Raw genomic sequence first — 12,877 nt, 5'->3', positions numbered from 1 at the left:
GCACTTGCATAAATGAATGAAAGGTTTCCAGACCTGCCAAATTTAATAAAATGTACGCTCTGGTGTGGGCAGGCTTGTCACTATGTGCCGCCACAATAAATACATCATACTCATGTTTGAAAATACACCAGTTCTCAGTAAAGTTACCCTCAAAGATGAATGGGTTAGGTTGTATGAATCCATCCACCATTGTGGTGCTGGTTCCTCACTTGCGAGTCGATCAGGAAGCCTCAAACTCTGGACGCTCACCATCCCACTTCTGACACCATGTTTGTCGATGTGGTAGTAATGACATAACTTGAGAGGAGAGGTTATAACAACAACTATTTACAAGTAAGTAGGAACTCCATTGAACTCCAGCCCGCCAATTCGGAGCTTCGCACATGCGTAGACCACTGTCATGAGTATGGTGGCTGCAATTTGATTGCAGCTGGTGCCGAGCAACTGGCCTGCAATGGCCTTGACAGAGATCTTTGTATCTACTTTCATCAATAATGATCTCCCAAAGGACAGGAAAATAGCCAATGTTATTCCTTTGTTTAAGAAGGGCAATGGGAATAATCTTAAAAAACTAAAGGCTGATGAGCCTTACATAAATGGTTGGGAAATTATTGGAAAAAATTCTTAGGGATAGGATCTACTTGCATCTGGAAAAGATCAAATGATATTTATTATCATGTAATAAAACAGAAATATAATACTCAAAATTGCCTTTAGTCTGCCATAAAGCAGACAAAGATTCACCATTAGTATTTCCTGGCACCCCTTAAAATCAGAGAAGGAGAAGCAAAGGAGAGTCTCCGCAGAGTCACCGTGTCCATAGATTTTCCTCCCACAGACTCTTCAGCTGCAGAAGACTCCAGTTCATTTCAAACCATCAGTAACCCAAGCCTATATCCCAACTTCCAACTTGACGAGGAAGCCATTGGAGCTCTTCAGAGAGCAGTGCCATTCCTTACATTCTCATCAGCAATCAGACAGCAGCAACTGGCAGGTTCATTGCCATGAAGAAGGCAGAGACTGAAGGCAAAATGGGGACTGCTCGCACAATCGATTGAGAGACATACAAGTTCGGGTCAGGGAGAAGTTATGTTGATCATGGGGGTCAGGAGATGAAAAGCTCTGGAAGTGAAAAGCTTCACAGAGTGGAGCAATTCTGATAGAAATTTAATGATTTCACAAGTTATGTCAAGATATCTGACATTGCCTTTTGAATTGATATCCTCAGAAAATGAGAAAATTTTTCTTTATGCAGATATTTGGATGAGGTATCATTCATCAGGAAATAAATATAACAAATTCTTCAAATAATTGTAGCCGAGTTTCATGCATTGTATTTGTATGCAAGATCCATCCTTTTCCAGGTGATTACTGCTGCGTTCGTGATCTTTGTGTGGCAAGGTAACTTGATTTGCATTGGGACGTCCATTTGCAGGCTTTTTTAATGAAATCTATCTACAAGAGAAGTGGAGACATGAGACTGCAATTGCTGGAATCTTGAACAATAAAGAGTCATTAGAGGAATTCAGCAGTTTGAGCAACATCAGTGGGAGAAAATGAATTGTCAATGTTTTGGTGAGAAGCGAAGTGTCAACAATTCACTTTCCACCTGATGCTGCTCGACCTGCTGAGTTCCTCCAGGGACTATATTTTGCTATCTACAAGAGAACATCTTTTATCATAATGCTTCTCTGCTCCATTGTGATTAGAGATGAGGCTACTGACTGAAGTCATTCTCCTGTTGGCCTCTTCTTCTTCATGGTCCTCTTGTTCCTGCAGTACTCCAGGCTTTGCCTTTTGGACTCCTTGCTCCTCTTCCTTAGGCACAACTGCTGCCGGTGATTTATTTGATTGTTTTGGATGCAGCCCACAACACCAAAAGAATTCACAACTCCTGTAATATCATGGAATCATCAGGAGATACAGCACTGAAAAATGTCTGTGCTGACCATCAACCATCCATTTACACTCATCTTACATTAATCACGTTTTATTCTTCCCACTTTCTCAATAACTTATATGACTCACCAACATAGTTGGAGCAATTTACAGTGATCAACTAACACATCATCCAGCACATCTCTGGGATGTGGGACGAAACCAGATCTCCCGTAGAAAACTCAAGGGAGAATGAGCAAAACCTACACAGGAAGCATTCAAAGTAAGGATTCAACCTGACTCTCTGACACTGGGAGGCAACAGCTCTATTTTCGGTGCCACTGACACCTTGCATGTTTCATTGTTTCAACATAACTTAAAACTTGCCTGTCAGAGCAGTTCTACTTTGGACTTCACTCTTCCTCCGTAGGTGCAAGCATGGCTTCAACAACCCTGCCACAGGGGTTAATGTGTTCATCAGCCAATAGGAGCTCCCCATCATCCTGATGTTTCTACTCAGCTCCGGCACCCTCACTGAAACCCTTCTGTCTCCCTCAACTGCCATGCCCAAACCCTTGAACATGATTCCTGATTTATCTGAAATGGTGATTTGCACATTCTCAGTGCAAAACATCTGAAGAAATATATAGAACATTCCAGTACAGTACAGGCCCTTTGGTCCTCAAAACTGTGCTGACCTATATATTCCTACTAACAAATAATACTAAACCCTTCCTACCTCATAACGCTCTATTTTACTTACATCCATGTGCATGTCTAAAAGTCGCTTAAATGCCCCTAATGTTTCAGCTTCCTTCACCATCCCTGGCAAGGCATTCTAGGCACCCACAACTCTTTGTATAAACCGCCCCCCCCCCATACCCCTGATATATCCCCTCAACTTTCCTCCCTTGACTTTGTAGCGATGTCCCCTGATGTTTGCTATTTCTGGTCTGGGGAAAAAGGTGCTGGCTGTCCACCTTAATTATGTTCCCAGAATCTTGAAGACCTCTATCAAATCCCCTCTCATTCTTCTTTACTCCAAAGAGAGCCCTAGCTCGCTAAGCTTGCCTCATAAGACATTTTCCAATCCAGGCAACATCCTGGCAAATCTCCTCTGTACCCTCTCCATAGCTGCCACATCCTATAGTGGGGTAACCAGAGATTTGTAGAGTTGCAACATGACCTGTTGACTCTTGAACTCAATCCCCCAACTAATGAAGCCCATCATCCATTGGCCTTCTTAACTGTTCTGTCAACCTGCACAACAACCTTGAGGGATGTATGGATTTGACCCCAAGAACCCTCTGTTCATCATCACTGTTAATTATCTGACCATTAACCCTGTACTCAGCCTTCTGGTTTGACCTTCTAAAATGCATCACCTCACACTTATCTGAATTGACCACCATCTGCCACTCTTCTGCCCAACTCTGCATCCTGTTTATATCCTTTTGTAACCTACAACAACTTTCAGCTCCATCCACAACTTCTCCAACCTTCGTATCATCTGTAAACTTACTGACCCATACTTCCGCCTTTTCATCTCTGTCATTCATAAAAATCACAAAGAGCAGTGCCCTCTGGAACTCCACAGTCACTAAATAGATATTTCACTGATTAGATATTTGAATGTCTGATGTGCAATTAAATATGATCAATAGTAATGCTCAATTGAATTTTGCAGCAGCTTTTGTTGCCATAAAAAACTAATTGGCCTGCAGTGTATCACCCATTTCATAATTCTTTCCCAATGCTGAACATTTCCAGTTGCCCAGCAGTTGAACTGTTAAGTGGGCAGATAATCTCTGAAAATCCCATTTTCAAACAATCATTTCAAATATATTATGTTGTAATACAATGGAATACAACATTTTACACAGGCTATAACTCATTAAATAAACATGTCAGCAGTGTTATTAATGCAAGATGAAAGATTATACTGGAAATCATTTGATGTTCTTTCTCCTCAGCTATTGGAATGGGGTCCATTTGACCTGGTGATCGGTGGAAGTCCCTGCAATGATCTGTCTATTGTGAATCCTGCCAGAAAAGGGTTGTATGGTGAGTAATTATGATGATTAGCAATTGTTCACCTCATTCCACTCACCTCAAATAGCCCAACTATTTGAATCATTTGTTCTTTCATCACTGAGTCTCCGGAATCTCACCATCCCCTTTAGCTTAGTGAATATGTTGATTAACCTTTCAGCCTTGTGTAGAATCATAGAACATTACAGCACAGAAACAAGCCTCTTTGGCCCTTCTAGTCTGTACCGAACCATTGTTTTTTCCCTAGTCCAACCGACCTGCACCCAGTCCATGGCCTCCATACCTCTCCCATCCATGGACTTGTCCAAATTCTTCTTAAATGTTAAAATTGAGCCCGCATTTACCTCTTCAGCTGGCAGCTCGTTCTACAGTCCCACCACTCTCTGTGTGAAGAGGTTCCCCCTTTTCCCTTTCACTCTTAACCCATGTCCTCTGGTTTGTATCTCACCTACCCTCAGTGAAAGAGCCTACCTATATTTACTCTGTCTATCCCCCTCATAATTTTAAATATCTCTATCAAATCTCCCCTCAAGGAGAAGCAAAGGGAATAAAATCCTAACTTGTTTAACCCTGTAACTCAGTTCCTGAAGTTCAGGCCACAGCCTAGTAAATCTTCTCTGCTCTCTTTCTACTTATTGATATCATTCCTCTAATTAGGTGACCAAAACTGCACACAATACTCCAAATTTAGCCTCACCAATGTCTCATATATTACTATAACATCCCAACTCCAATTTTCAATACTTTGATTTATGAAGGTCAATATGACAAAAGCTCTCTTTACAACTCAATCTAATTGTGATGGCACTTTTAGGGAATTATCTATCTGTATTCCCAGATCCCTCTGTTCTATCACATTCCTTAGTGCCTTACCATTTAACATTTATGTCCTTTTTTGGTTGTTCTTCCAAAATGCAACACCTCACACTTGTCTATATGAAATTCCATCTGTCATTTTTCAGTCTATTTTTCCAGCTGGTCCAATCTCCTCTACAAGCTTTGAAAACCTTCTTCGCTGTCCACAAAGCCTCAAATCTTAGTGTCATCTGCAAACTTTCTGATCCAATTTACCACATCGTCATCCAGATCATTGATATAAATGACAAACAACAGGGTTCTCACCTCGGATCCCTGAGGCACACCACTAGTAACAGGCCTCCAGTCTGAGGAGCAATCATCTGCCACTACTCTCTGGCTTCTCCCATCCAGCCATTGTCGAATCCAGTTCACTACTTCACCATGAATACTTAGCATCTGAACCTTCCTGACTAACCTCCCATGTGGGACCTTGTCAAAGGCCTTTCTAAAGTCCATGTAGACAACATCCACAGCCTTTCCTTTGTCAACTTTCCTAGTAACCCCCTCAAAAAACTCTATAAGATTGTTTAAATAAGACCTACCATGCACAAAGCCATGTTGACTATCCTAAACAGTCCCTGGCTATCCCAATAATTGTATATCCGGTCTCTTAGAACACCTATTACTAACATCAAGCTCACCGGCCTATAATTTCCATGGTTATTTCTGTAGCCTTTTTTGAACAACAGAACATGAGTTACCCTCAAATCCCCCGGCATCAAACCTGTAGCTAAGGACATTTTAAATATTTCTGCCAGAGCCCTTGCAATTTCTACACTAGCTTCCCTAAAGGTCCAAGAAAAATATCTTGTCAGGCCCTAGCATTTTATCCACCCTTATTTGCTTTAAGGCAACAAGCACTTCCTCCTCTTTAATCTGTCTACGTTCCATGACCTCACTGCTTGTTTTCCTTACTTCCCATGAATTTGTGCCCATTTTCTGAGTGAATACTTATGGGGGAAAAATGATGTAAGACCTCTCCCATCTCTTTTGGCTCCATATAAAACCAAACACTCTGATCTTCAAGGGAACCAATTTTGTCCCTTACTCTCCTTTTGCTCTTAATATACCTGTAGAAACCCTTAGGATTTTCCTTCATGTTGCCTGCCAAAGCAACCTCATGTCTTCTGTTAGCCTTCCTGATTTCTTTCTTGAGATTTTTCTTGCATTTTTTATACTCCTCAAATACTTCATTTGCTCCATGTTACTTATACCTGCTATGAGAGTCGGCGTCAGAACAAGTCTAATCAAGGGTGGGGGGGCATTATGGTAACCGCAGGGACGGGTGCCATACCTCCTGCCTCGAACCTCCTCCATGTGCTGCCGTCACAGTTCTCCCTCCTGATATTACAGACAAATGTGCATGCTTATGTCGCATGGACACGAGCAACACAAGTGCTGCAGGTGGGGGGATTTGGGGGGGCAATGGCTACAAATGCACCCCCCCCCCCCCCCGGTGCTGGCCATGCCTGTTTAACACCTCTCTCTTCTTCCGAACTAGGTCCCCTATGCCTGCTAAACTTGCATTTAATCCTGACAGGAACATACAAATTCTTTACTCTCAAAATGTCACCTTTGAAGGTTCTCCACTTACCTCACACATCCTTGCCTGAAAACAACTTGTCCTAATCCACGCATACTAGATCCATTCACATTTCCTCAAAATTTGTCTTTCTCCAATTTAGAATCTCAATCCGAGGCCCAGACTTATCCTCTACATAATTAACTTGAAACATTATGATCACTGGGCCCAAAATGTTCCCCTATACATACTTCTGTCACCTGTCCTGTCTTGTTCCCCTCAAAGAAAACCCAGTATTGCACTCTCTCTAGTTGGTACTTCTATATATTGATCTAGAAATCTTTCCTGAACACATTTGACAAACTCCGAGCCATCCAGCCCTTTTACAGTATGGGAGTCCCAGTCAATAGGCGGAAAATTAAAATCTCCAACTATCACAACATTATGTTTCCTGTAGCTGTCTGCTATCTCTCTGCAGATTTGCTCCTCTTACTGAGCAGTGTGTGAGTCTGGTGAGGCTTAAGTTGGAAGATGAAATTTCCTAATATGTACATTGAGCTAGATCATGCAGATTACAGTCAGTCACTGAATACTTGCAGCACTACGCCCAAGCTCATAGAGCTTGGATTCTCACATTCATTCCCTGGAGTACTGCTTGGCCCTCTCTCTTCTCGGCATTGTCGACCAAAAACTCCAGAGTTTCATTGAATATCAGGATACTCATTCTTGCATGTGCTTCGCAAGAAGACGCAAACACCTGCGATTGAAGTCTTTGAGCACGCTCTCTTTACAGAGCCCCAGGATATTTTAATCATTGATTACTAGTCATCTTAAACTCTACCTGACTGTTCAATAAATTGGCTCCTTGGCTGTCTGCTGAGAAAATCAAGATCATATTTAGTGCAGGTTATTCATCAAAATCCTGTTAATAGATTTTATATGTCGCCTGCACAAGGTCAAAGGATAAGCTTTAATTGTGCATTAAGATGGCAGCTCCCAGTTTCCAGCATTATGCAATTTAACTCCAGAAGCTATCTTGATCTTTGATCTAAGATATTTCAAGTGATAATTGCAGTGTCAGGGGATTCCTGGTATAAATCTTTCAATAAGTTAAATGGAAAATTAGATGTTATTGATTAATAAAGCCTGTCTTTGCATTGCCACAGAAAATCAATACATTTTGTAAATATCCTATATCTTTGATCATTTCTCTTGTGGCTCTGCAGGAATGAGATTCTTTACAATCATTTGTAGAGCAACTAAACCAATAAGATTATTGATAGTGGGAATAAATTAAAGCAGACATTTATATAATTATAGAGCAAGGTATATTCTATGTTCAAACTTTATCCCCAAAAGATCTATCAGCCGGATTGAAGTGTCGTTTTTGTTTTGTTGCACTCACTGCACTCTGAACATAGGTTGACTTATCCTTTTATATTTATTCTTTATTTTTCTTTCTCCTGGCACATTATGGTAATTTAATCATAATATTGTTGTTGGTGTATGTTATGTATCTGAGGCAGCGCTATTTTAGTGCATCTATTTATTGTAATTACTGTACGTATACAACAATGAGCTCTCATGTCACATCATATCGTATCTCTGACTAAAATCTTCCATGATGATGGACGCTTACTGCAGCTTTGAAAGTTGAACTTTATAGTGTCAATATTTACAGAAAAGAACCAGAAGCGCATCTAGAAATAGGTAGGAGCCACTAAAGTCTGTATCTGCCAATCAGGAGAAGTATGAATTTCACAAATGAGTGATGGTGGTATTTAAAACTGGAAATAGGGTGTGGGGGGATGGTGGGAGTGGATTAGGACATTGAATTATGACCAGAATTAGTGGGTTCCAAGAAAGATCATGAGAGGGAAAGTAATGATTGAAGAATGGGGGACAAGGAATAAATGTGCATAAAAGTCTAGAAATTAACAATAAAATTATGCTGGGAGTCTGTCAAAGATGTGGGTTGGATCAGGACAACTGGCAAATAATTGGGAGTAAGCAAAGAAAAGTGGCCAGGATGTGATTGGCTGATGAAGTGCATTGAAGGGCCATTTTTCGCTCCCTTCATCCCAGCTGTCTGTTTGATCAGGCTGCTGCCACCTCCTGGATGCTGGGTCTCTCAATTCATCAAAAACAACCATCTTTAAAAGAAACTGCTGCCAAAGTCTGAGTAACAGAATCTTGTAACATATTATCAAGAACTGTCTCTCCATAGAGGTGTACAGAATCACCCAAAATCAACTAGTGTTTAAATTGATGGGGGCATATTGGGGTTGAGTTAGGGCTAGGTTGTGCAGACCTGCCAATTTAACCTCCACCACATCTAAGATCTGTTCTTCTCATCGTGAGGGTTCGGGTTTACTCCACATAGATCTGTCTTATTGCCTGCTTGTTGTAAAATGTATTCACAGCAAGCGTGAGCATAAACCTCATATCGTGAACTGTGGATTGCCAACTCAAATTCAGAACCAAATTCTGTGTTGCTAATTATACCTAATTACCATGACAGAGTTTAATGATGTTGTCTGGGATTGCAGATCTGTTAAGACATGACAAGTACTTGGAACATATTTACGTATAGATGTGCTGGAGAAACTCAGCAGGTCACACAGCATACAGAGGGAGTAAAGGATAACGAATATTTTGGGCCTGAGGCCTTTGTCAGATATCATGGATGCTGCATGGCCTGCTGTTTTTCTACAATGACTGTGTATTGCACTCTACCCCAGCATCTGCAGACTTTACTGTTTAACTCCTTAGAACATATTTATGTTGATTTAAGGTGTCCATTAGGACAGGTTTCACTGTGTAATTTCTTATTTATGTTTAGAAGGCACAGGCCGCCTATTTTTTGAGTTCTACCGTCTTCTTCATGAAACAAGACCCAAGGAAGGAGACAACAGGCCATTCTTCTGGCTGTTTGAAAATGTGGTGGCAATGGGAGTCAGTGATAAGAGGGACATTTCACGCTTTCTAGAGGTAAGTTTTTTGACGGCAAATCAATTTATGAAATGAGATTGCTGTTCACACAATCCATGAGCAATTTACTGTGATAAAAACACAAATGCTGGAGAAACTCACCTCGTCAAACAGTGTATAGATACATGTTGTATATCTTTAATAGATATCTATATTATATCCAGCATTATATCCAATCACAGTGTCTGCAGACTTTTATGTTTTACAACAATTTACTGTGCACATATTTAATATATTTCCAATTTGAAAAATGCAAATAAATCAGGATGAAAATCATTTGGTTTAAATCCAAACTGCAAAGATATAAAATTTAAGACCAACTCACCTCACCTCATATGTATTTTCTAGCTCCTGTCAAATATGTTGAATTAGCAGAGTTGAATTATCACACTCACCATTTTAATTATCACAATGTGGTTCCTTGTGAAAGATCAGGAAGAGACAAAGTGCACATGAAAAGTATTAAGATAATGGTCTTCATTATTTGTACAAAACAGAAGGCATCCTACCATCTTGTCAGAAATATTATCATCCTACATTGGACAACACATTTTTTCAAAAGGTTTGCTTCCTGAAAAAAATTGGAGGTTGGAATAGACAACTTCAAGGTGTACACAAAGATAATTTCAGATTTGCTGAATCATGTAAGAAGTAGGAGAAACATTAAATTGCCATTTATTTAAATTTGCATGCTTAATTGCATCATGGTGCTGACACATCTGACCTAAAAATGTTTTGTTGCTTATTCTCATCTGTACTCAGCATATGAGGCCTCTCATGTCAGTGCCAACAATAGTCAGCCAGCATTGATGGATTCCAGTTGCCCTGATAGCACTTTTCCATGGTTGCAATGGTCTGGTGAAACCTTTCACCATGTTTGTCACTGACTGCACCAAGGTAGCAGGGAATAATTCTAAGTGCGAATGCAGAAAATCAATTTTCAATGAAATGTTGCAATTCATGATTTTGTATGCTTGAAGTAGACTTAAAATATGACAGGAAATCACAAAAATAGGTTATATATAAAGAAACGGTGTGTAATAAGAAGATTTTAAGGTGATTTTTGTGATCAGCAGCCCATAATCCATAAAGTACACCCATAAGTTTTTAGGAAACAAAATCTTCATTGTCCAGTGTGATCAGTCATTGGAAGGGGACAATTTCCATATCTATATTTATAAGAGATCAAAGTTAATTATGTCATTAAAAGATTAGATGCATTGATAAAGAAATTAGTGTTCTTTCACATGTCAAATTAAAAAATGTCCACATGAAATCAAGGAATACGTAAGCAAACAACCTAAATTGAAGGCTGTATGGTAATTAATCAATGAATAAAGAAAACCTGTCTTCCATTTGTGCAAACATTTTTCTGCAGAGAAGTCCTGACTCTGCAATGCATTATTTCCACAATTTATTTCCATCAGTCCATTTGCATATTGCTTGAAAGATAACAGTGACCAAATTTATCAAGCCTCAGAATCACTTTCAATTAAATGACTTTTCTCAGTCTAGAACAAACTACTGGTGGATAAGTCCATAATGCATAGGAGCAGAAATTGGCTATTCAGTCCATTGATTCTGCCCCACTATTCAATCCACAGCTGATCCATTTTCCCACTCAGCCCCACTCCCCAGTCTTCTCCCCATAACCTTTGATGCCCTGGCAAATCAAGAAACTATCAATCTCTGTCTTAAATACACTCAATGACTTGGCCTTCACAAATATCTGTAGCAACAAATTACACAGATTCACCACCCTCTAACTGAAGAATTTTCTCTGCACCTTTGTTCTACGTGGATGGCCTTCTATCCTGAAGCTGTGCCCTTTTGTAATGGACTCTCCCACTATAGGAAAATACTTTTATACCTCTGCCTATGCCTTTCAACATTCAAAATGTTTCAATGAGATGCTCCTAAATACCAATAAGTACAGGCTGTGGGTCATCATATATTCCTTGTATGATAACCCTTTCATTCCCAGAGTTATTATTAAGAACCCTCATCCTTTTAGCTCACCCTTTCTTAATTGAGGAGCCCAAAACTGCTCACAATACTCCTTGAAATCTCACCAGTGCCTTATAAAGCTTTAATATCATATCCCTGCTCTTATATTCTATTCCTCTTAAATTGCCTTCTTCACCACTGACTCAACCTGCAAGTTAACATTCAGGGTATCCTGCACACTTCCCTTTGCATCTGGGTATTTTTAATTTTCTCCCCACTTAGAAAATAATCTGCCTGTTTATTTCTTCTATCAAAGTACATGACCATATACTTTCTGACATTGTATTTCATTTACCACTTCTTTGCCCATTCTAATCTGTCTCAGTCCTTCTGCAGCTTCCCTTTTTCCTCAACAATACCTGCTACTCCAACTATCTGCAAACTTGGCCACAAAGCCATTAATCTAAAATTCTAAATTATTGATATACAACACAAAAAGAAGCAGTTCTAACACCGACCCCTGTGAAGCACCACTGACAACCAACCAGAATATGATCCCTGTATTCCAACTCTCTGCTTCCTGCTAATCACCCAATGCTCTACCCATGCTCTTATGTTTCCTGTTACACCACATGCTCTTATCTTGCCTCATATGCAGCATCTAGTCAAAGGCCTTCTGAAAATTCAAATACACAGCATCTACTACCTCTCCTTTACCCAGCCTACCTGTCACTTCTTCAAAGGATTCCAATAGGTTTTTCAAACAAGATTTTCCCTTAAGGAAACAATGATGGTTTTGGCCATTCTTGGCCTATCTTTCCACCTTTGTGTTGGTTGAAATGTGTTGCACTTATTTAACTTACTGAAGTTATTTCTGGGATAAGATTCAAGCCCTAAGAAAAAAGGAAGAGGAATAGACCATGTGACCCTTCTGACCTGCTCCACCATTCATCAAGTTCATGACTGATCAGTCTCACCACTATCATCATATTCCTTTGTCCTCTTAATGTCCAAGGATCTATCTATCTGTTTTTGATCAAACATAAGTACTGAGGCATTAGGGGTAAGATTGTAAACATTCACCCCCTGCTGAGAGAAGGCATTTCCCCAGCCTCAAACAGAGCCTTCAGCTTCCCAGTGAGGAAAAACATCCTCCATGCATCCAGGCTATAAAGCACTTGAAGAATGTTATAAGCTTAAATGCAATCTCCTTCCTTTCATACAAATTCTGAAGAGTACTGTCCCTGTCCACTAAATCTCACCTCTTATGCAAATCTGTCATCCTAGGAACCAGTCCACTGATTCTTATCTACAATCCCTTTGATTATATCCTTTCTAAAATAGGGAAACCAGAAGGATATACTGCACAATACTCCAGGAGTTCCTTCAGCTGAGTTCTGTACAATTGCAAGAAGACTTGGCTCTGGTATTCATATTCATGCATTAAAGGCTAACATACTGTTTGCTCTCTTAATTGCTTATGGTACCTGTATGTTGGCCTTTAGCAAGATTTTCTGCACAGGATTCTCTGCATCATGAACAAAAAAGAGTGGATTTATTGAAACTGAACTTGTATGTGTAATTGTAAGGGTTAAAATGACTTGCAAACATATTTTTGCAAGAAACCAG

General features: G+C 39.9%; 1 protein-coding gene across 20 annotated transcripts in view; it reads left to right on the top strand.

Moving 5' to 3' along the window:
* Positions 1-12,877, top strand: part of dnmt3ab (DNA (cytosine-5-)-methyltransferase 3 alpha b) — a 569,168-nt gene that overhangs the window by 504,086 nt on the left and 52,205 nt on the right. For 19 of the 20 annotated variants that reach the window (XM_069886523.1, XM_069886520.1, XM_069886521.1 and 16 more), the window contains 2 exons: positions 3,852-3,942; positions 9,153-9,301. In XM_069886523.1, coding sequence (XP_069742624.1) covers positions 3,852-3,942; positions 9,153-9,301 — 240 coding nt within the window. Of the gene's footprint in view, positions 1-3,851; positions 3,943-9,152; positions 9,302-12,877 lie in introns of those variants that run through there. The other variant, XR_011340476.1, reaches the window with a different exon arrangement.

This window comes from Narcine bancroftii, chromosome 6 (genome assembly GCF_036971445.1).
Source record: "Narcine bancroftii isolate sNarBan1 chromosome 6, sNarBan1.hap1, whole genome shotgun sequence".
Lineage (NCBI taxonomy): Eukaryota > Metazoa > Chordata > Chondrichthyes > Torpediniformes > Narcinidae > Narcine > Narcine bancroftii.
This window is presented reverse-complemented; position numbering and strand designations above follow the sequence as displayed.